At 45.6% G+C, this 25,324-nt stretch overlaps 1 protein-coding gene across 8 annotated transcripts in view; it reads right to left on the bottom strand.

Moving 5' to 3' along the window:
* ARHGEF7 (Rho guanine nucleotide exchange factor 7) overlaps nt 1–25,324 on the bottom strand; it is a 124,928-nt gene that overhangs the window by 22,295 nt on the left and 77,309 nt on the right. For all 8 annotated transcript variants that reach the window (XM_036893925.2, XM_036893928.2, XM_036893929.2 and 5 more), the window contains 7 exons: nt 14,465–14,559; nt 14,147–14,242; nt 11,644–11,766; nt 5,483–5,621; nt 4,680–4,739; nt 3,881–4,027; nt 1,828–1,914 (listed from right to left, as the gene is read on the bottom strand). In XM_036893925.2, the coding sequence (XP_036749820.2) occupies nt 1,828–1,914; nt 3,881–4,027; nt 4,680–4,739; nt 5,483–5,621; nt 11,644–11,766; nt 14,147–14,242; nt 14,465–14,559 (747 nt within the window). The remainder of the gene's footprint in view (nt 1–1,827; nt 1,915–3,880; nt 4,028–4,679; nt 4,740–5,482; nt 5,622–11,643; nt 11,767–14,146; nt 14,243–14,464; nt 14,560–25,324) is intronic.

Here is a 25,324-nt window from a genome sequence, read left to right as displayed (position 1 = left end):
GGGGGAAACGGGAGCAAGGGGATGATCAACAGGTAAACTCAGCCACCCACCAGCCAGCAAGCCCCCAGCCGGGCTGAGCACCACAGACCCCAGTCCGTCCGCTCTGCAAACGGAGAACAGGCACAACCGGTGCAGGAAGTGCCACAGAGAGGCAGCAGGCAGAAACGGGCTGAGAATGGGCCTCGGTGTCAGCACAGAGTGGAGAGCAAGGCGGCACCCACAACACACATGGCGGCAGCTCTCAGAAGACGCCCACCGACATCTGGGGCCACGCGGCTGGTGGAGGACCAGGACCAGGACACACTCAGCACCGCCATAAGCAGTTCCCAGCAAGGGGCGCTCTCCCTGCAGGGATGCTGGGCGCTCCTGGCACCTAGCAGGTAGAGACCAAAGGTGCTGGCAAACCCTCCACAGCTCACGGGACTGTCTCCTGCCCCCTCCCAGACAAGACATGGTCCAGGGCATGAGGCCAACAGTGCTCAGGCTGAGAAAGCCTTTCCCTATGGTCAGAAGGGTGGGGAGTGACAGCGCTTGGCACTGTTGTAGTCGGGTGACTGGGAAATCACTGCATAAGACACACTCCCTGCCCAGCTCTGTAATGCACAGAAGTGCACCGACAGCAAATACATGACTGCATCTAACCTGGCACCAGCATGGCTGGCATGAGATTTAATGCTTAACATCCTCCAAAGCCAGAAATGGGTACTGATGCTCTATGTGCCATGGGCCACAGCACTCAGAGCCACCTCCCAAGCATCTGCACAGAGCAGGAAGACAGGGCCCTACTGAGGGCGCAGGGTCCCCGTGGCATATCAATGCCAACATCCAGGCAACCACGGCGTGTGCCCCAGCCTTGCCCCAGGGCCTGCACCTGCCCCACAGTGAAGACAGGAAGGGCCCGGCTTCATGCTTATCAGGGTCACTTGAAGCGGAAGCTGCCAGCCAGGGGAACCCAAGCAGGTGCTACCTCAGCCACAGATGCTCAGAAGCAGGCTTACAAACTAAGAGCATTTTCCTGGGTCTGTTCGTGCGTATTTGCTTTATCAGATCTAAAGCGCTCCTTCTGGAATAACTGATCACGACTCACTGGGTCGCAGGCACACGAGCAGCAGAAGCCTGACTCGGGACTCACTAGTGTTCGCACTGGTCACAACGCTCATGTTTGAGGCAGTGCTAACTGAGAGAAGTGGTGCCTCTGCTGAAGCAGTACCTGGCGATAGGCAAGGGCTTAAGAAAATTGGTGCAAAACACATTCGCTCCACAACTTCAGAGAAAAAGCAGTGAAACCTTGCCAGATGCACCTTTGGACACAGGAAGAAATGTAAGCTACTTTGTGGCACATTTAACTTAGTGGAGAGAAGCAGAAAGACCTCCCTTGCATTTCCTTCTTAAATCAGCTCCTATCTTCTCCAAATCAGTGCAATGGTTAAACCTGAAAAGGTGACATGGCATTCGCCACTACTCATCCGTCCCTTGGAGCGCCACCTGCCCTCCCCACCAAGCCAGTGCCCATCATGGCCACGTGGTGCGTGAGGAGCAGCAGCAGCAAGGTAGGACTTGAGGCCGTGGCAGGGCCGCGGTGGGGCAGCAGCCACCAGCCCGTGCCCTTCCACGGCTGTTCTGCAGTTCACCTGCTTCCTCCCCTTTCTGCTTAGCGGTAATACGAGGACGGAAACAGACGGGAGCTGTGTGTGCACCTTCCAGCATGCAACACTGCACACAACATATAGATAAATACAATGTTCTATTTAACATAAAACTTCAAGATTGGAAATCATTCTCAGATCCACAATGAACAATAAAATACAAATTCAAGATGTGTTTTACCTGATAGATAAAACCACTCATCCTTGGACTGGCAGACAACATTAGCAAAATATTTGGGAAGAGTAGAAGGTATCTTTCATTCTTTTCCTAATGTAAAACAAACAAATCCAAATTTTAATAAAACAACATACCTATAGATGTGAGAATATTTACATTAGTCCTTATGAAAAATTATGCTATGCTTATTTCAGTATTTCTACCCAATTTTATTAGCTAAATTAAATGGAAACAAAAATATGACAAATTCTTAAGATTCACAAGATGACCATGTAACATATTTTTTAAAGATTTGGTTAAGGAGTTCACCTATGCCATTAACTCTTTGTAATCAGTCTAAAATTTATTTTTGCAGTTGAAAGTAAATGGAGAAAAAGAACTTACAAGTTTGGAGGGTGAGGTGGGGAGGGGGCAGAGGTAGACCCTTCAAGCTGAAGGCGGGGGAGGATGAAATGCTAAAATCAGTTTTGGTCTATGATTCAGCCCTGGTCCCCCCAAACCCTGACCGGTCAAGTCAGTGCTGTTGCCATCCACCCCATACTTGGTCCAGTTTGACTAAAGATTTAAATGCATTATTTATGTATTAAGAAATCATTCACTTCAATAAGGTAAGAAAAGCCCAGAGAGACCACAACTAAAGGACAAAAATCCCCCAGGAACCTCAAAGGAGGCAGAGAGAGAGAAGCGCGGCCAGCCCCTGCTCGGCTGCCACCGCCCAGGGTGACGAGACGCGAGGGCGCCGTGTTCCCGGCAGGCTCCCGGACCAGCGCACGCAGAGTGACTTGAGAGAGGTTCTGGATTTTAAACAAGTCGTGAGAACTGCTTATTGTACTCCCCCCTTAAAGATGCCCATCGTATGTGTGGACGGTCCGAGTACAGGCTCTGAGAGGCCCCACCGTGCATAAACCTTTACAGTTGATTACCGTCAGCTCAGTCACGATCACAACGCTGAGCCACGTTGTGAGGTGCACCTACTAAAATCCTGTAGACCTAGTATCACAAAGAGGGCGCTCTGGGAAATGTTTCCACAGATTTTTAAATAATTGAAAAGTACATGATTAAAAACCATTTCTCAGAAGTTGTGAGGCTTTTTGATCATGGTTTGATATGGTACCCCAAAGGGGGGGTTCATTTAAACATGTCACAGTCAGGAAGGAACACACAACGTGACTGTAAGTTTCAGTTTTCCTACCATCCTAAGAGTTTTATGTTTGAAAATGAGTCACTGGCATATTTTCATCATGGTAATGTTTTACAAAGATAGAATAAAAACCGTAAGGAGGTACTTGCTTAGTGACCCGGTGGCCAGATAACTCATGTGAATAGTGGAACACGGACTGACTGGGGTGTCACAAGGATCTGCTTTCGTCTCTCACAGAGACCAAGCCCTAAGGAAACCGTGAACCCCATAAGCAAATGTTAGTTAGCACACAGCACAGAAAAGTGTCGCCACCTAAACCCTGGAAAACAGAGTTCCTCCTCAAACGATAGCATGAGCACGAGGTTCTGGCCGGGCAGGAACAAATGCCCTGGGGCCGGCATTTGCACACCGGGCTCCTAACTAGGAAAAGTTCTGCTGTGAAGTCCTGTCCGGACACCGTCTTTCTGCTGATACGAACTGGCCGATCACTGATCCTGGCTGGATCGACCTGGCCAGGCAGGCACCTCTCAGCCAAGCCTCACTAACGTGCCAGCAGCTGCCTTTACATCGGCGGTGACGAGAGGTAGGTGACCGACCATGACATGAGACAGAAGCCCCAGTTAATGCTGTCATCATTTGACGTGACACTCTGACGTAGTCACAATCTTGACTGCCACTAACGAATTTAAAAAAGCATATTAGAAATGAATTATATTTAATACACATTATGCTCAGCTCTTAATTTTTATCCAAAGCAGTTTAATGGTTTCAGGGAAATAGCCTGAGACTGGAGTAAGAACACAGCCAGCCCAGCGACCTGTGGCAGGGGGCTCCCCGTTTATCTCTCCCAACCATCCCCACACACCCTGCAGAGAGGGGAGGACGCCAGGGTGGCGCACGCTCGCGCTGCAGTACCTCGCTTCCCGCACACTGGATCATGACCTGGGACATGTAAACGACGCTGCCCAAGGTCTTGATGTCATCTCCCTCCCAGCTGCGGATGGCTTCCGTCAGAATCTGCAGTTCCAGCTCTTTCCTCTTCCGTACTTCCTGACACTGGGCCTGAGACAGAGGAGCGCTGTTCAGAGACACAGACACACCCAGAATCTCCAAGTCTGGGCCATACTGCTTTGCATTTCACTTCTTAAAACAGACAATCTACTGAACAATTTGCTTAATGCACAAATATGGAATCAAGTCAACAAACAAAACCCACAACAGTGTAAGAAACACTATTCTAGAAAAAATATAACAGATCTTGCCACTTTCAGAAGACATGGAGACTGGGAAAGGAAAGTATTTTCTAATTGTATACTTGTGCTCTAAGTAGGGGCACAGATTTCAGAAACACAGCAAGACAGAAAGCAGATAAAATCGAACCACCAGTGTTCGATTCACACTGCCACTAAAGACACTGTGTGTGGGGCTTACAAACATGTCCTACACCACATTTAAGTATCTGCAACATCACTTATATGGTGCCTTTTGAAAACTTAAACTGGTTCACTTTTCTGATATCCACAGTTCAGTCAAACATGGGAATTTACCAGCCATGGAATAGCTACTATATACTTTTATTTTAGCATAAAGCCAAATTATACTTCACAATTTTTTAAATCATCTTAACATTTTTAGGTGATAAAACAATTTTTCTACATCCACTTGCCATAATAATGTCTGAGAAAAATACACACAATTATGCTTAATCACTTACAGAGAGGCTTTTGAAGGCGGCCATGGATTTCTGAATGTCTTGTCTATCTGGATGATAATCCTTGGAATGAAAGAAACATGATCACGAGTTTTTTCTTAGCCACAATCTGTAGGCTAGTTGAAACTTTTCCAATACTTTGCAACCCTTAACATGTCCTATTTTTCTCAGCATAAAAGTGCCATTTCTTATTTTTTAAGGGAACCATGGAAGCAGTGGACGTCAGAGAAACAATAATGCGGGACAGCAAAAGCCAAGAGCAAGAGTCAGCCTGCTAACGCCTGCTGCCCTGCTTGCCCGCACAGCCTCTGCAGCTCTGGCCCCAGAGCAGCAGGCGTGAGCCTCCACGAGGGAGCCCGGACGGCTGCCCTTCAAAGAAGACAACAGCCAAGACAGTAACTTGAACCCAAATTTCTGCAGGCCTGCAGCCTGTCATTCAAAATGAGATAAACATATATTAATTTAGTGATTGCTATGCCATTATTACTCTACAAGCTGATGTGCTTAACATCTGTAGATAAATGTTTCTGATATGACACCTGAATGCTATTTAAAAATCAGGTTAACATGTTCTAGTTTCTGGGAATTTTCTATCAGCAGCAGTGGGTGAGAGAGGAGATGAAGGGGCAGATGCTTTTTCTAGAGCTGGGTTAGGAGAAAACACTTAAAATCATTTTGAAAGTCCACTGATTTAAAAACCCTTGGTGAACACTTTTTATTGGTTCTGGTTTCTAAGTTAAGTCCTTAATGATAACCTCTGTGACAGTGGCTAACAGATTCCAAGTGACGCCACAGAAAAGCAGTACCTCCATGTGCCTCTCAAGCTCCTTGAGCAGCGTTGGGTATCTATCCAGGCGCATGAACGGTCTGCTGAGGCCGGTGGTCAGCACGAGAATCCCTGGGCTGTGGGCCCCTTTCATCTCCATGAACTCTCCCAACTCCTCACTGATCAAGCAGCGGCACAGTAAAAGAAGAAGATGCCACTGTTAGAGTTCAGGGAGGAGGACATGCTCTCACCCCCAGCAGCCATCACGGGGACTATGAAATGCAGCAGAGTGTCTTTAACATTTCGAAGGCTACTGCTCCCACAGCTGAACATGTGCTGGTTATTTCAAAACACCAAAGGGAGAACCCCCAGCAGGTTCATGTTTTGCTCTCACCATGAACAAAAACAATCGCGCTAAGAGAGAATACACACGGTTTCCTCTGCCATCGCACTTGTGAACAGCCATTTCAGCAAGCCCCTTCCATACAGAAGCGTCCAAACATAAGCATGCACTCCGAGAGCCTGAACAGATTTCAATTATCTGGGAACCTCATGGTGGTAAGAAATTAACGAGTAAGACGCTTTGAAACTATGGCGAACTGAGTCAGGGCACCGACCCTCTAGAGGCTCACGGGGGCCCCCATGCACCCCTGAACATGGGCTGGGAGAGCAACAAGCAAGGCTTCCTGATCTTCTGAGTGCCCCGTGCAGCACGACATGATTAATGTACATCTAGGCTTTCAGACCTCAAAGCATTTCACAGCATCCCATCACTTAATCCTCCTGATATACAAGTAAGCTACCCACATTTGTAGGTGAGGAAACTGAATGTAGTTCAGAAAATTAAAAAGCATAAAAACAACTTTCGCGTATTTTACGCATCTTTCGCCATTTTCCCTGCTGCTGTTCATCTAACTTCTGTGACCAGCGACACCCTCCAGAGCTCTCTGCCATCGAATGGCAAAACCGGGGTTTACCGAGAGCTCCAATTCAACGGTCTGGAATGACCCTGGGAAGGCCAGGGGCACAGCTGTGGGCACGAAGCCATCACTGACACATTATGACCCATGTCAGGGACTGAAATCCCGCACCTCCCCCACTGCAGGGCAGGTAGTGTTTATTAGGGTCCAGCCTAGGCACAGAGTGTGCTGCCTTCACTGGCTGCATGTGCCGTTTGAGACGTGGGGAGCTGGGAGCAGGCAGGCTGGGAGGAGAGACAGCAGCAGCCCAGGTCCCCATGTCACCTACTGGGAAGGACACTATAAATGAAGTCAAAATAAGTATGAAAAGCCTGTGGAACACCTGAGCACATCAGCCTCTGGTGCAGGCCACCTGAACCTGACCCCAGGGACCCAGGGACTGCTCCCCTCCCCCGCTCCTCCCGGCTCCCCAGCTACACCTGGCCCCCCTGGCCAAGGCTCTTGGGAACACCAGACACACTGAGGGCTCCTGGTGAAAACCTATACGATATTCGGGCTAAACCATTTAAAACGGCCAGTTCAAAAGGGGTGAATGTGACAGTTTGCTATACTTTCGCCTAAAATGGCTACATAGGGGTGTTACAAGAGGTGGTGTCAGTGCCCACCTCCAACCCACCTCCAGCTGATCTCACTTAGATTCTGCGAGGGCATCTAAAGGAGAAAGCAGTTTCCTTAATTAAACCAACTTAGAAATACAAGGTTTCAAATAGTAAGTTGAAAACTAATGAATCATCAGGAAACTAGCCTTCCATTTCTTAAATAATGAAGATCTCTAGAGGAAACTACCCCTCTATCAAAATCCGGGTGACCCGGTTAGGCCAGGCTAGCTGCATTTAAAGTCAGACTGCATTCCTAGGCTGCATAAAATACAGTGATAATGTGATTGATAGTACCTGCTCTCTACATACCTACCTATAGACATATTTTTTTAATCAACCTTTTAAAATAAATATACATACATTTAGGAGACATCAAAATCAAAGCTAATTATAAAAAAGAAAACATTTCACATAATGCTAGTTTTAAAAACTAACATTTTCTCATTTCTGTAAGAAGCTTCATAATGCATTCACTCCTGTAAGACAGCCCATCATGGTGCTGCAACTTAAGACATGTTATCCACAGAAGCCATCAGACTACTTCTAGGGGTGAGTGTGAGCAGCCTGCACACCCTTTCACGGGCACACACAACTCAGTAACAGCATATGTGAGTCTGTGCAAATAAGCACGGTTTCCCAGGGAGGCCACAGGGCCGGGGTGACTGGAACCAGGAGTGCGATGTAATGTTTCAGGACCTCACTGTGGGTTAGTCTCCTGTTTACCCGGAGGTGGTTATGACACAAAAGCCGTGAGCATGTCCTAGAGTGCCCTGCACAGTTACGCATTTTAGCATCCTTTGCCTTCTCCCATCCCTGGCACCAGTTTCTTCCCACTAAGAGACAGGTGGGTGACTGAAGCGGCTCCAAAACCAACTCCTACCCACTACCAGAGCCGCTCCAACCAGGCAGCAGCGAGAGCTGCAGACGGGAAGACGCGTCGGGAAGGAGGTGGGAGGGCCGGGGGCCGCCCCACTGCCCCTGAGCTCTCTGCTCCTCGGTACAGCAGAGGCTTCTGTTCCTGATCCCATGACCACCCCTGGGGCTTTCTGACGCACATCATTCACTCCTACAGGTGAGGACACCCAGTGAAGGCCCCTGCCACCGTCCAAGAAATGATGCACTTGAGGAGCAATTTTTACCAGCATTTCCCTAAGTGTTGAACAACTGATCAAGCCCGGTCCCATAAAAATGAAACTTTATGGCACTGAAAGTGTATTTCAACTCCTTTAAATGTAATCTCATGCAGGGCCTTTTCTATCATAAGAAAAATGATGGAAAAGTCTATTCAGGTTATTTCTGATATTAGAGGATTATATTTGGAATTTTATAATTGTAGTTATGGCAGAGAAAAATTGACAAAACTAAGGAACTCACTTAACCACCAAAAAAAGCTCTGTGACTAAAAACGTATGGGAAATTTTTTTTTTTTTGAGAGGGTATCTCTCATATTTATTGATCAAATGGTTATTAACAATAAAATTCTGTATAGGGGACTCAATGCACAATCATTAATCAACCCCAAGCCTAATTCTCAACAGTCTCCAATCTTCTAAAGCATAATGAACAAGTTCTTACATAGTGAATAAGTTCTTACATGGTGAACAGTGCAAGGGCAGTCATATCACAGAAACTTTCAGTTTTGATCACGCATCATGAACTATAAACAATCAAGTCAGATATGATAATCTGTTTGATTTTTATACTTGATTTATATGTGAATCCCACATTTCTCCCTTATTATTATTATTATTTTTTTGATAAAATGCTGAAGTGGTAGGTACATGCAAGATAAAGGTAGAAAACATAATTTAGTGCTGTAAGAGGGCAAATGTAGATGATCAGGTCTGCGTATGGGAAATTTTTGCAGGCAAAGTAACTTCTTTTAACATTCACATGACAGTCTTGTAATGCCAGAAACAGTTTCTTATACACAGTTAAGGAAACAGACCACTGTCTCATTTTTCAGCTTTTTAAAATTTAGTACCATAATAAAACAGAACAGCTGGTTACAGCTATTTTGACAAAACAATGACTCTTTGGGCTTAATATCTGATGATGCTAGCCATTTCTGTACAGTGTATGTCCCCTGCATTTACTAAAATGACACTGTGGGCTGCAAGAGGAACACAGAATTACCACGTAGCCAAGCAAAAGGGGACAGTTAACAAGCTGGAAAAAACAAAACTCACTTTACAGACTAAATTAAGAAATCCATAATTCATTCAAAATAGGCACAGCCATGAACTCATGATGTCTGCTATTGTAAGATAATGCAAAAGGCACACTTCAGTTATGAGCCTACAGAACTGGGGTCGTGTCTGCATTCAAAAGACTCATACACAGAATTTAAACTAGCAATGAAAGGATTGTAAGATTGCAAGTAAGAGTCTCAAACTTCAAAACATTACACTCAAATCAATCCTTTCAAAGTAAATCCAAGTATGAAAACAGATTAGTCTACTGGTAAGTGTGGCAGCTTTAAAACTTCAACAAACACAGGGAAGCGGGAAAGAAGTTACAAGTTAAGATCCCAGAATACAAAGTGGCGCGTGCTGGCAAAGGCTACCCGCTGACTGTGCGACCTGCCTCAGTCCCTCCACGGAAGCTTCCGAAGAGGGGTCTGAATTGACAGAGCGGGAACTCGAGCTGCTCAGGGACCTCAGGAGGGCACACAGGCAGCGCACCCTGCCTCGATGGGCATCTGCCAACCAGAGTGTGACCTCAGGCCGCCCACCTCCCAGCACGGGGACACACCACATGGAGGCGGCCCAGAAGGTCCCACTCAGAAACACAGCAGTATTGTCTCCCTGTTATTTTGGAGAAATGCTATAACTACGGTTCAACTATGACACAAACAGTCATTAACAGTACAGAAGAGAGGATAAACAGCACATACACGCATTTCCCTTCAAAGTCTTAACAATAAGGTGAGTCTGAACTCGTTTAAATGACATCGTCAGGACAGATACACACTTCCACTGGAAAGCGAATCAGTCCCTCAAATTGTCCACCCCACTCTCTTCCCATACTTCCAACCCAATCCTAGAGGACCGACACCCCCTTCAAAACACGAGAGGGTGGGAGAGCGAACACAGGACAGGCTTACATGCCACCGTCCTATTTGCTGTCAGCCTCCCCCATGGCTGCACCGGTAACTCCTGAAGAACTTCCAGAGACACAAATTTAATCCCTGCGTGTCACTTCTGTGGGAACTGCATTTAGTCTGTGATTCCCAGGAGTGAGTGACAGAGCACACACCCTGTCTTAGGGAGAGCCGTGCTCCTGGAGCCCGCCCTCCCAGAGAGCCGAGGAGCGCACTCCACGGGAGGGCAGGGCTTGGGGCCTGTTGTTTCCGTGGAGAACAACCAAACTGCCCTTCCTCTCCTCATGGCGTCAGACTGTGGCTTTATTTCAGGACTGGAGATGCTTTAACCCACGTAAGGGTTCCAGAGCCAGCATCCCTTCAGTAGGTGACCACGCTGAACCCAGGGAACTCCCAGGGTCAGGGCCGGGGGGCGCAGATGACAGGGCAACAAAGCAATCGGTGTCCACGGGCACATGCACTGGAGCAGTCCTCACCCCACTGGCGGGTTTCACCACACGCTCACAGCAGCCCTGCACACGTGCACTTTCAGAGAAGGGAGCTGAAACCAGAAGTGAAACCCAAGGTCGGCAGCTGACTGAGCCAGGCCCTCCCTCCACTGCCGCACCCCCAGCCACTCACACGGCTGCTGAACAGCTCGGCCGTGCTTACAAGAGTTTCTAGCTTTTGGGTTGAAATGCTTAGTTTAGAATAAGTTGAAGTTGCCATGGCAGGCTGGGGGTGGGCGGGGAGGAATTAGTGGTTAAACAGGTAAAGGGGAGGAAAAAGTTAGTGAAACAAAAAGTTGAAGTGAAACATTTGAATCAAAAGCACAGTGAAATTTGTCTTGATGCTCCTGAAACAAATTTTCATTTATGGTTTTTAAAGTTTTGGACTGTTTTCTAAACAAACCACGAACAATTTTTTAAAAGCTTATTAAGAAGAATGCATGCCTCTTGGAGAAGAAACAGAGCCCGTGCGAGGCTCCTAGCAGAGCGCCAGCCCCCTGGTTCCGACCCACCCACTCCTCAGCTGCCCTCCAAGACTCAGGCCCTGTCCCATCGAACAGCAGGAAACGTGTACGTGCTGTTTCCCATTTTGTTTCAGCTGAATATAATGTTTTGCCTATAAAACCCTCTCCTAATTTTAAATGGGTCATTTTCTTTTACAGCAAATCTAATTCAGTCTCATGTACTTCCAGTTTACGAACTGAGAGAAATAGGATTCCAGTTGCCCAACTTTAACTGCAGCCACCTTCCGGCACAGGCACACTTACCAGCTCGGCTCTAGGCTCAAGGGAGACTTCAAATGCATCCTTTTCCATTAAAAAAGTGCTAATCAGCATTTCAAAGCCTCCTTACCAGTACTTCCCAGGCACTAACTCTGAGGGTAACTAAGAAAATCACTGTTGAGTAATCAAGCCAACAGAACAGAGAGTCTCACGTGACCTCTGACCGGGACCTCTGACCAGAGGGCACTGCTCTGGAGGGTGCCCCAAGTTGCCACCTCCTTCAGTCACCCAGCGGCTACCTGCACGTACCTGTGCTCTGTGAGAACGTTCACCGCAGACGGGTGATTGGCACAATACGCAAGGTACAAGGTTTTCATTTGTGGCATCAGACTCAAGAAGCAGCCTCCAACTCTCTGCTGAGCTTCAGGCAACCTGGAGACAAGCGACAAAGGGAAAACCCTAAGTTTTACCGACAGAAGGAAAACTGCTAAGTAATGAACACAAATTTGAGTCAGAAAAACCTCCACGTGTAGCCCGTCTATGAACACAAGACAGCCCAGAACCTAAGTGCTCCTGCCACGAGAAGGGCAGGGAGGAACCCTTGCCCTGAGAGCCACTCAGCCACAAGGCAGTGAACTCAGCGCACCCTTTCCCTGCACCCAGATGCCAGGACCTGGGCAGAGCTGCAGGCCCACAGGCCCGGCTCTGGGCAGTGGGAAAGAGGTGGCATGAGGGCTTAAAATTCCACGTCAAAGAAGGAGACTTGGAGAATGTGTTACTTGGATGGCAGGGTTTTGTACTGAGGCAGCATCAAGACAGGCAGGTGAAGAAGCCCAAGAGCCCCCTTTCCCTCAGGGAAGGCTGAGCACACCCACAGGCCCTCCTCCTTCCCAAACCCGCCCTGGCACCGGTTCGCAGCACACACAGAATAGACTATTGGAACCTGCTCTGGAAGCCGGCAAAAGCAGACAACGAATGGTCATGACTTGGCAGGCAAATCTGACTCCAAGACGGAGGGAGAGCCCCTAGCTGGGCCCTATACAATCCAGAAGGTCCCATTTCTGCTTATACTGAAGCTACTCTGATCAAATTGACTCTCCTACAGACAACAAAAAAACTTTGGACAAAATAAGAAACCAACTATGTGAAGACAGCAGGAGATATCAAATGCAGGAAGGTTCTAGAGGAAGACTGGCATCCGGAGAAGGAAGGGCACACAGCCTGTCTCCGGTTCTCTCCACTCTGGGGCCCACACTGGCCAAGGCTGTGTTATGTTGGACAGCCAAATCCCAAGAGAAAACCCCAAGGTATAGGATCAACCCAGCTGCTGGGAAGTCGGGGGGAGCCTAGGAATGAAAGGGTGTCAAACCTGAATGTTTCTGTCCAAATCTCTCAAACCTTTCAGAACATTCATGACAAAAAAGTGAAGGTATGGTTGATAAGGAAAGCTGAAGTCTCAAACATGCCATCCCACCTTGGGAAATTCAACACCTGACACCACACACTGGAACCTTGAGGGAGCTGGCCAAGATCTCATCTAAGTCACGCCAAATGCAGGGGTGACATAGAGTGGGAGCCTGAGGCACGGGACGGTAAGCCATGGCTCTTCCTCTCCGGACACCAGCTCCTAGCCTGAGCGCCTGCAGTGAGGTGGCATCTGCCCCACTTCACAGGGCTGGCAGGGGGCCCAGAGGGGCTGCAAAAGGTACTACATAAATATTTACTGAGCCCAAGTTATCTGCAGCCCAGAGGACAAAGACCCCAAACTGTGGGCAAATGACTGTCATTCATTCACCAGAAGGGAAGCAGTCATTCTCACAGTACTCTTCTCCTCCTGGTCATGTGAGGAACGTGCTTTATGCAAGCCAAACGTGCTGTGAACAAATAACATGAATTTGTTTAAAAGCCAGTATTTACTCTGGCCTTCAGTTCTGCCCCGCCTCCCACTGTGAAATGCCTTAAAACCTGGGAGCTAACGTTACGGGCCAAACCTACTTTCTGCACAGCAAACTGCTACCTGGCCACACAGAGGACAGGCCAACCCACCACATCCAAGACTGAGAAAGACATACGTTTAAAGCTGGAAGGGAAACCAGAGATCACCCAGACTCTAAGAGAAAATATATCTTTATAGAAATGAAGATAATTTAAAAATAAAATGTGACTTTCCTTTGTCAAGTTCACAAGTAAAACATCAGGTTATCACCTGTGGGGCTCAAACCTAAAGACTCTACACGCACTGGGACTTTAAGTCATCCAATACCGAGCAGGCACCTAATAAATATTATTTGATGTCTGATGTTAAGAACATAAACTAGTCCCACAGAAAAAAATAAAGCTGCTGGCCTATCACCCAGAGCACACACCCCTCTCCCCCAAATTCTGGGAAAAGCAAAACCAAATCGGTAACACATCACATCATAAATGTCATGTCTTACAGTTCTTGAGCTTCCTGCTGGCCAGGACCGTGTCCCCCGAGGGAACGTGAGCCAGGGCGCATAGCGAGCCAAGCCATTGGCACCTCCAGGCTTTTTCATGTGGCATCCCCTTCCTCCCCTGCCCCAACACCTTACAAAGCACCACTCATGCGAAGCCATTCTCCTTCTCTGAATAGTCAGCAGATCCCCCTCAAAGATCCCTACTATAAAACTGGATAGTATAAAACACACTTTACAAGTTGATATACCCAAAAGTTTCAAAATAACCTAGTTTCCATCTTTAGAAATGTAAATTCTAAAATTACATCAAAGTTGATACTTTAAATACCAGTTATACCCATCTGAATTGCATAAATTTTTAGCATCTTACTTACTTGGTACATTCTTCTAAAGACTGTACAAGCATTTGCTGGAAAGAACATATTTCTTCTAGATTTCCCATTAAATATGAAGTGTTCACCGAACTTAACCTAGAGCCAAGAAAATAACAGTGAAAGGAGGGGGGCAGCTTCCTCTCCTCCCGCACCCCAATGCCCTGTTGAAGCCCACACCTAACAGACCAGCTGCTTGTGTCTACGGCAGACTGGGACCCTGAACTGTGGACCAGGGTCTCACCTTGGAGTCTCTGAAAAGGCGCGGGAAGAGCCCGTGGTGACTACTCTGTAGTTGGCACCATTTTTCATCTTACTTACTTTTCACTGGTCTGCAATGGCCGTAGGTAGGTTGAAAGCACAGCCTGAAGTTCTTTAGAATATTCATTTTCTGTTTCCAAAATATTCTGTAGCACCTACAATAAGTGACGAGTAAGTATTATTTGGTGTTAAGATTTCATAAGCTTTGGAAAGTGTATCGCCACTCTTCACACTGCTGCTTCTACGTAACACTGGTGTGTGCATGTTCAGTATCGTCACTCCTATGCCTGATAACAACTCACTCCATGCACTGAATCATTACCAAGGCCACACAGCCAAGCACACCTGAGGCAGGAACACCCAGGTGAGGACTCCACCATCAAGCAGGCCACGCCTATCCGTGCAGGTAAGAAGGAACCACTGATAACCACATCAGCATGGACAATGGATTAATCTCTCAGCACTGCCGTGCAAAAGCAGCCACCATGAAAAGGACACCCTGCACATTTCACTTATAGTAAATCCAAGAACGGGTGGAGCTAATCTGGCGGCAGAAATCAAGGGGATGACAATGGGCAAAGCGGCGTGAGATGCATTCCTGGGCAGTGGACATGTTCTGCCCGGGCGTGGGTAGCTGTTACAGACATGCTTCGTTGTCAAAGCCCACTGAGCTATACCCTTAAAATCTACATATTTTGGCATATGTAAAGTACAGTTCAACTAAAACATGAAGCTTACTCATCGCACCTAGCAAACCTACATCCATTTCTGGGAACCACAGACCTTCACTGAGAATATGGACTGCAGTCTCAGACAATCCTACACGTAATCAGAATTAGAGGTCCACCCATGTACCACAACCTTTAAATAGCCATACTTTATTTAAAGACAGCAGAAAAATTATAAACCAACCATAAAATGTCTCCTGATACCTTCTATTAGCAAATTTAGCCCCCATCAGTTTGCAAGTCCTAAACACTGAGATAGAGATGGAGGACAAACAGCTGACTAACACAGGAGCCTCTTCCCACGGATAATCCCGAGCAAAGGCTCCTTGCAGGGGCAGGGCAGAAGGCACGGGACGGAGGCTGCAGGCAGAGCCTGGGCGCAGGGCAGGCAGGCAGCACAGCCAGCACGGAGCCCCCGCACGGAGCAAGGCGCTCTACACGCAGTGCCCAGTCCCTGCCAAAGCCTGTTCGTCTACAGAGGAAAAGACTCAAGTGTTGAGAGGTTAAGTGTTATCCAGAAGCAGAGAGCTAGTGAGCAGCAAGCCTGACACTGCACTGCCCTCTCAGCTACCAGAGGACGGAACGTAAGAAAGTGAAATCCTCCCCTCAGCTTCCCCACCCCACTGCTAGAGAGCTGGTACCTTCTTCTTAAACAGAAAACCACATTACATGCACTTCCTGAGCAAATACTACACTAAGATGAGTTATTTGTCCACCAAAACAACTCATCCTAAATTAATCATGTGAAAGAAACTGTACAGAATAAAGATATCAATTTGCTGTCTTTCCCCATTTTTGATAATCAAAATTTATATTTAAACATTTAAGAGAAAAGCAGTCAACTGAGCCACATTTAGACTTCAACATTCAGAAACGCAGAGTGGACTACTCTGTTCACTGTCTTCTGTGTCCTGGGGAGAGGACAGTCATTCATGAGCAATGCAAGCCTGATGAAGTAGCTCACAGCGTGCAGGACTGAAGAGGAAGAATCAGAGGCCCTTTCACAGGGACACTGGGTTCTGGTCTCGCCCCTGAATGGGCCTATTGATGGAAGGCTGGGGGGGTAGGGGGAGGAGGGGCTGCTCTGGGGGTTCACTGCTTTGTGGGGGAATCTGGGTGCTCATGCTGCGATCACAAGGACTTCCTTCGAAGAAATACTCCTTGGACACAAAAGTCAAAGGACCAGTGGACAGAGAACACAGTGTGACGCCAGCTACCCACCCACATCAAAGAATTACAGTTTAATCCAGATCTTATCATTCAAAAAATAACATGAAATGTAATGGACCCTTGAACTATAATTAAAAATATTTTAAAAATGAAAAATCTGTCACAGATGTATAAGACGAAAAGTCCTTTTTCAGTGTTAAAACAAAAGTTAAATTACATGAGTTCATGTTTTAATTACCAATATGAAGGGCTATTAGCAGCACTGCTCAGACCATGCGTGACAGCCTACACCCCTCCACTACAGACAGAAACCAGCTCCTCTGTGGTATATGAGGAAAATGCACCACCACCATGAGGGAGAGGAGAAAGCACATTTCCGCAGCTGTGGCATTAAGCACAGCATGCAGAGAGCAAAGCTTCCCATAAGGCTGGACCGAAAACACTGCCAAAGAATCCTCTGCCAAAAAGCTGAGACAGTTAGTCTGTGAGGGAAAACATTACCTTTGAGTAAGTGCTAAGGACAAGTTAAAGACTCCAGAACAAACAATCCAAGTTCACTCAGCTTCTGCATGGACGCACGACCTAGGCTGGCTCGCTGAGCTGTGCCCGCCCCGCTGTCGCACCTGCCCCCACCGTCGTGGCTTCCGCAGGCTCTGGCTGCTGCAGGACCCCATGAGACCACACCGCACGGCTCCCCAGCTCCATCCCACGCAGGCCGGCCCGGAGGACGCAGGACCCGTGCAGTTCCCACAGGAAGAGCAGCTTTTCTCTGAGCTCAGCCAGCGCCAGCCCTCCCCAGGCATAAGGCGTGGAGGGCCAAGTCCAGGCAGACAATGGGCCCTCACAGGAGGACAGCAGGCAAGCCACACAGACAATCCCTGACCAGTCAGCCGTTAGGGCAGAGAACAAAGGCAACTGGCTGACTTCATCACCTTGCAGACAGAAACTCACTTTATTACCACCACCAAGGAGCACTCAGTATCAATGACTTTACAAATGAGTTACAACTTTCACTGCAATTCTGGTAGGTATCCTGTTTTACATATTATTAACAGCCCTTTGAAAATAAGTAACTGATTTACATACAAGAGAAAGATAATATTAAGTATTTATGATTCAATCCATATAAGGTAACAGATGATCATCATAACGAAAACTGAATTTCAAAAACAATCCCAGTTCGTAAGCACACTAGGGAAAACCCCTCTCTCGCCAGTCTCCCCAGCCCCTGCCTGCACACAGGGAAAACGACACTGCAGTTTCCCTTCAACCAGTCTAGTTAAACTGTGTCAGTACTTAAATTTTCAAGGAGTAAATTACAAGATAGGACTTGAACTGCTAATAAACTACCTCTGGGGAGAGTGGAGGGAGGAAGGGCAGGGCAGCGAGGGGCGGGGCACGGGGGAAGCAATTCCTCCTCCCTTGCTGGCTCCACAAATTCAGAGGCCACAGGGACACAGAGGACCCGCCCCGCCCCCACCCCACCCTCACTCACTGCTGTAACTTGGTTTGGTGATCTCTGCGTGTTCCTAACACAGAGTAACAGAACTCTCAAAAACAGTTTAGAGGGACCAGTAAAATGTTTGTTTTATGTTACTGTGCCTTTTGGAAAATACAGTATTTCTAAACTTTGTGATTCACAAGGTCCTGGGGTTTATTTCTGCCAGATGCTCAAGATTTACTATCTAATCGCCACAGCAAAAGCTGTGGGTCCCGTGATTTTCTTCCCGGCAGGAAGCTGGCTTCAAACAGACTGATGCACGTGCCCAAGCCATGATGTGTGGAGAGCCGGCAGACTGGGGCATAAATCTTGACTACCACGTCCTACCTGGGGCTGCACAAGTCTGTGGGTTTATCCCTTTTTATGTATTTACTTTTAAACAAAAAGGGATTTTACAGGTCATGAAAGATACTCAAGTGTCAGCTACTTAGGGAAGGCGTTTCACCAACCACCAGCACAGCCCTCCCACCTAGCCTGGAATCTCACGGGATTCCCATCAGTCAGGAAGTGGGGGCTGGAAAGCTATCTAGGTTACAGTGCTGGCTAATTCTGGCTACACTTGAGAAGCAAAGAGAAAAGTAAAGGAGAAAAGCAGCAAGACCGGGCTCGGGGTCAGCACTGCCTGTGAGAACAGAGATGCCGGGTCAGCAATCTCAGGTGGCCCCTCAGCCCGGCACACAGAGCTTGCAGGCAACGCGAGGAGCCCTGGGCAAGGACAGGTGTGCTCTTGCTCTAGAGCACAGGAAAGGCCCACAAGGCCTGCGGCAGCATTTAATAAAAGAGGCACGTGTCTTTTGTATACTTACTAAAACTAGTGACTGCTACCTATTCTATTATATTTGCAATGTTGTCTCAAAGGTGAAAGCCACCCAGCCCTTTAATGATATTGGACGTGAGTGGAAGCAAACAGTTCTCTATTTGCTGCTCCCATATAAAGAATGTTGACATAATGCACTTAGTAAAAGCAAGTGTTCAATAAAGCCTGAGAAATAAGACGTACCACTGAACATGTAAGGTTACAAAGACCCGTATCTTCCTGGAATGCAATACTTTTTCTTTTTTTTTTAATTAAGGTATCACTGATATACACTCTTATGAAGGTTTCACATGAAAAACACTGTGGTTACTACATTCATCCATATTATCAAGTGTCCCCCACACCCTATTGAAGTCACTGTCCATCAGTGTAGTAAGATGCCACAGAGTCACTACTTGTCTTCCCCAGAGTGACCTATTTAAGAGAAGGAAACTCCTCACTCCCGACAGGTGGCTAAAGGCCTTTTGATCCCTCTAGGGTGGGTGCCCTGCTTCTACAACACAAGAACATTTACAATCCTCTCTGTAAACTGCATCAATCTCTAGCATGTCACAGGCTTCCTTTAATTATATGACCCCTCACCCTGAACTACGGCTCTCCCGGGAAACCCTCAAATGTGATGCCCTCTTGCAAACAGAAGGATACAGTGGCCTCAAGTGATGCCTAAGGCCCCAAATGCTTCTAAATAAGCTCCCTAATAACCATGACCACCTCCTGAGGGCCAAGCGCTTTGACAGTCATCTTAGGGCCAACTGCTCATCCTCTTCACAACACTACAAGGTCAAGGTCAGCATCTCGAGCCTGCTCTCACAAAGGAGTGACAGCAGGCTGCTGGGGGCTCTCTGCAGGCCAGCCCGCCACATGGCACTCAAATATTACATGCCACCACCTAAGGCAAGGCTCTCCCAGCCACCCACAGACCTAACGCTGCAAACAGGCCCAACGGTTCCCCATTCAAAAAGAAAAGTAACAGTGGTGGCTGACTTTGTCACAAAAAACCAAACACCTCTTTATTTAAAGTATCTTGGGGGTTTCACCGATTGTTTCTCCACAGCTAGGAGGCCTCATTGCCCCTACACGCAAGCCTCTGAGGCCCTGCTGCTTTGTCCAGCAGTCCCGACTCTTCTGCCAAAGCAGCCTACAAAATCACTATTATCTGCACGAGCATATCTAGTGATAAAACTGCTGCTCAAATCATTCTCTAGCTCACTTCTTTCTATTTTCTGTGACAACACTTCTACATAATCAAGTCACATTACCATGTAAGTTCATATGCTGCTTATTGCACTGAAGAGGAAAACACTTTTGATACTTTAAAGTTTTGCATTCATCTTTAATAATTAAAAGTGGACGTGCCAATGTTTACCTTGGACAGGTACATATTCTAACACAGCTACATCTTTAGGTTGCCAGCAATCTATTACTGCAAAAAATAGTCCTATGAACACATCTATGTGCAAACATTTTTTAATACATTTTAGGTAATTTCTCTGGGGCAGGTTTCAAGAAGCAGAATTATTAAAGAGCTTGAGTGGGAGGAGTAGAGGAAGATGGCAGAATAGGAGGACACTGAACACCTCCTCCCATGTACACACCAAGGCAACTACATCTAATACAACCAACTCAGACTGCAGAACAGACCTTCTACACCTGATGAATTAAGACCACTCTGGGAAGAGCAAAGGGACAGAGTCCCAATCCATCAGGACCCAAGCCCTTCCCCCATCCCAACCCACAAGCAGGAGGGAGAGGGGAATGGAGTGGGGAAGAGAAAAACGCTCAGGAACCCGGCCAGCACACCTGGCCCTGGGGATCTTCCCCAGGAAGATGTGTCCCCATAGCACTGGGCTTTGAAGATCAACGGCTGTTGATCTGGGGTTGGACTCCGAGGAGATTTGGAATGCTGTGGGCGGCCGAGTCTCTGCTTGTGGAGGACCGTGGGCTCTGCTGGTACCTCTACGGCCCAACGAAGAGGCAGCCATTTGAAAGGAGATCTGCGGGGGCTCTCTCCGGAGGAGAGAGGGCAGGTGGACACCGCTGTTCCAACCCGCTCTCAGCCCGACTGGCCAGGCCTGCAGGAGCCAGCTCTGTAACATTTCCGCTACCCCACGGGCTCAGCCCCAGCATTCCCCGGCAGACCCACCCACCCCACAGCTTCAGACCAGTCGCAGTCAGCCACTGTGGAGGGCCAGGCAGAGGGCAGACCCACCCACAGTATAGCACAGAACAGCCAGGCGTCACACTCCGAGGCAGAGAAGTGGGGAGAGCCACTGTGGACAGCCAGGCAGAGGGCAGGCTCTACCCACTACCCACCCACAGCAGCTGCACCTCAGCCACAGAGGGATACCCTAGAGCACTGGGCTCTGGAGGGCAGAGATTCTGCACTTCTGGACCCCACAGGACACCTACAACATAAAGCCAGTCCTGTCAAGACCAAGAGATACAGCTGACTTACCTAATACATAGAAACAAACACGGAGACCCGATAAAACAAGGCAGAGGAGTATGTTCCAAACAAAATTACAAAACAGAGCACCAGAAAAAGTGCTAAATGAAACAGAGAGAAGCAATCTACCTGATGAAAAATTCATAGTAATGGTCATAAAGATGCTCACTGAACTGGGGAAAAGAATAGACAATCTTAAGGGAGAATTTCAACAGAGATAGAAAATTTATAAAGAACCAATCAGAGCTGAAGAATACAATAACCAAAATGAAAAATACAAGAGGGAATGAATAGCAGGCTAGAGGATGCAGAAGAACAATGAGCTGGAAGACAGGGTAGTGGACAGTAACCAAGCTGAGTAACAGAAAGAATACAATTTCTAAAAATGAGAAGATGCTGAGAAAATTCTGCAACAACTCCAAACAAAAATAATGTCCGCATTATAGGGGTCCCAGAAGGAGAAGAGAGAGAGGAAGGGGTGAAAAAATAACAGCTGAAAACTTCCCCAATCTGGGAAAGGAAATAGGCATCCAGGCCCTGGACGTGCAGTGCAGACGACCTCAAGGTGAGCCCAAGGAATTCTGCACCAAGACACAGAGTAATTAAAATAGCAGAGATTAAAGAGAATTTTAAAAGCAGAAAGAGAAAGGTAGACAGTTACCTACAAGGGAAACACTATATAAGGCCAGCAGATTTTTCAGCTGAAACTTTACAGGCCAGAAGGAAGTAGCATGAAATATTCAAATAGCTGAAAGGGTAAAAAAATCTACAACCAAGAACACTCTACCCAGCAAAGATATTCAGAATTGAAAAGGAGATCAAAAGTTTTCCAGATAAACAAAGATTAAAAGAATGCACAGCATTAAGCCATCCTTACAGTATATGTTAAAGGTTCTGTATATGGAGCCATTTTTTAATTTAAATGTTTTTCATCAGTGAAAACAAACCTACAGTAAAGTTAGAGACCAATAACAAAATGAGTACGAACCTCAAAAGACAAAAGCAGTAAAATCATTATACAAAATTAGTTAAGGGATACAGAAAATAAAAAGACATAAGATGTAAATTTTGACATCATATACATAAAGTGTGGGGGGGGGAGATAAAAAAGTAGTAATTTTACAATGTGTTCAAAATTACACAACCATCAATCTAATATAGACTGTTACATATGTAGAAAGCAACTGAAGCCCATAATATACACACAAGAAATAAAGAGAAAGGAGTCAAACATAACACTAAAGAAAATAAATCACAAGCAAAGAGAGCAAGAGAGGAAGAAAGGAACAGAGAACTACAAAGACAACCAGAAAACAATTAACAAAATGGCAATAAGTACCTACCTAAGCAATACTAACTTTAAATGTAAATGGACTAAATACTCCAATCAAAAGACACAGGATGGTTAAATGGATAGAGCAACAAGACCCATCTATAGTCTACCTACAAGAGACTCACTTCAGACCTCAAGACACATATAGATGTAAAGTAAAGGGATGGAAAGATTCCAAGCAAACAGAAGCAAGAAAAAGCAGGAGTACAAATTCTTCTATCAAACAAAACAGACTTCAAAATGTAACAAGAAACAAAGGGTACTACCTGGTGATACAGGGCTCAGTCCCACCAGAGGATGTAACAGGTATAAAAATCTGTGCACCCAGCATAGGAGCACTTAAATATATAAAGCAAATACTAACAGGCCCAAAGGGAGAAACTGACAGTTAACAGAATAGTAGGGGACTTTAACATTTAACACTCCACCTACATCAATGGATAGATCATTCAGACAGAAAATCAGTAATGAAACAGTGGCACTGAATGACACATTAGAGCAGATGGACTTAACAGACATATACAGAACATTCCACCCAAAAATCAGCAGACTACACGTTCTTCTCAAGTGCACATGGAACATGCTCCAGGATAAATCACGTTAGGTCACAAAACAAGTCTCAGTAGTTTTAAGAAAACTGAAATTGTATCAAGCATCTTTTCTGACCACAATGCTATGAAACTAGAAATCACTTACAAGAAAAAAAAAACTGGAAAAGAACACTAACATGTGGAGGCTAAACAACATGCTTCTAAATAATCAATAGATCAATGAACAAATCAAAGAGACAACTAAATAATACATGGAAAGAAATGAAAAACACAATGGTTGAAAACTTGTAGGACACAGCAAAAACAGTTCTAAGATGAGAGTTTACAGCAATACAGGCCTACCTCAAGGAAAAAGGACAATCTCAAACAATCTAACCTCACAACTAAAGGAACTAGAAAAAGAACAAAGCCCAAAGTCACTACCAGGAGAAACATAATAAAGATCAGAGCAGAAATAAAGAAAATAGGGACTAACAATAGGAAAAAAAAAAAATCAATGAAACCAAGAGCTGGTTTTTCAGGAAGATAAACAAAACAAACCCTTAGCCAGACTTATCAAGAAAGAGAGAGGACACAAAATCAGACAAGGGAGAAGTTACAACCAACATGACAAATTGGAAGAATTAAAAGAATTCTATGAAAAATTATATGCCATAAACAGGATAACCTAAAAGAAATGGATAAATTCCTAGAAACATATAATCATCTAAGACTGACATAGGAAGAAACAGACAATCTGAACAGACTGATTACTAGTACTGAAACTGAACTGTAATCAAAAGACTCCCAACAAACTGAATTCCAGGACCTAATGGCTTCATGTGTGAATTCATCCAAACATTTAAAGAGCCAATATCTATCCTTCTTGAAGTATTCAAAAAAAAAAGAAGAAGGAGAAGAGGAAGAAATACTTTCAAACTTACTCTGCAAGGCCAGATTACTCTAATACCAAAACCAAAGACACTACAAAAAAAATTACAAACCAATATCCCTCATGAACACAGACGTAAACATCCTCAATAATGTATTAACAACCCAAAATCAGAAACACATCAGAAGAATTGTTAATCAAAATCAAGTGAGATTTATTCCAGGGATGCAAGGATGGTTCAATACCTGCAAATCAACAAATGGGATACACCACATTAACAAAAAGATTTTAAAAATAAGATCATTTCAACAGATGCTGAAAAAGCATTTGACAGAATTCAACATACAGTTATGTTAAAAACTCTCAACAGTGTACAGAGGGACATTACCTCAACATAATACAGGCCATATATGTCAAAGCCACAGGTAACGTCATGTTCAGTAGTGAAAAGGTGGAAGATTTTCCTCTAAGATCAGAAACCAGATAAGGATGGTAATTCTCACCATTTTTATTCAGCCCGGTAATGGAAGCCCTGGCACAGCAACCAGACAAATAAAAGAAAAGGTATCTAAATTGGTAAAGATGTAAGACTGTCACTATTTGCAGATGATACTACATATAAAAAACCCTAAAGACTCAATCAAAAAATTATTAGAATAAATTCAACAATCAGGATACAAAATCAATATACAGAAATCTGTTGCATGTCCATATACTAACAACAAACTAGTGAAGAGAAATCAAGAAAACAATTCCATTTACTACTGCATGAAAAATAATAAAATACCTAGGAATAACTCTAACCAAGGTTTAAGACCTGTTTCTGAAAATTGAGAAAGTTAAGACACTGATGAAAGAAACTGAAGACACAAATAAATGCAAGATATCCCATGCTTATGGATAGGAACAATATTGTCAAAATGGCCATCCTGCCCACAGTAATACAGATTAAATGCAACCCCCATCAAAACACCAATAGCATTTTTTCACTGAATTAGAGCAAATAATCCTAAAATTTTTATGTTACCACAGAAGTCCTTGAACAGCCAAAGCAATCTGAAAAAGAAGAACAAAGCTGGAGGTATCACCCTCCCCAATTTCAAGCTATACTGCAAAGCTACAGTGATCAAAACAGTATGGTACTGGCACAAGAACAGAAACATGGATTAATGGAACAGAACAGAGAGCCCAGAAATAAGCCTATGCATATATGGTAAGTTAATGTATGACAAAGGTGGTGAGAATATACAATGGGGTAAAAATAGCCTCTTCAACAAATGGCGTTGGGAAAACTAGACAGCTACATGTAAGAGAATGAAACTAGATCACTGTTTTACACCAAAGTAAACTCTAAATGTAAGACATGAAGCCATAAACTCTTAGAAGAAAACAGGCAGAAGTCTCTTGAACATCGCGATTAGAAATTTTTTTCTGGCTATGTCTCCCCATGCAAGGGAAAAAAATAAAAAATGAACAAGTTGAGATACATCAACGAAAAAGCTT

The sequence above is a fragment of the Manis pentadactyla genome, chromosome 17, assembly GCF_030020395.1.
Source record: "Manis pentadactyla isolate mManPen7 chromosome 17, mManPen7.hap1, whole genome shotgun sequence".
In the NCBI taxonomy this organism is placed as follows: Eukaryota; Metazoa; Chordata; class Mammalia; order Pholidota; family Manidae; genus Manis; species Manis pentadactyla.
Note: the sequence above shows the minus strand (reverse complement) of the source record. Positions and strands in the feature narration are given on the sequence as shown.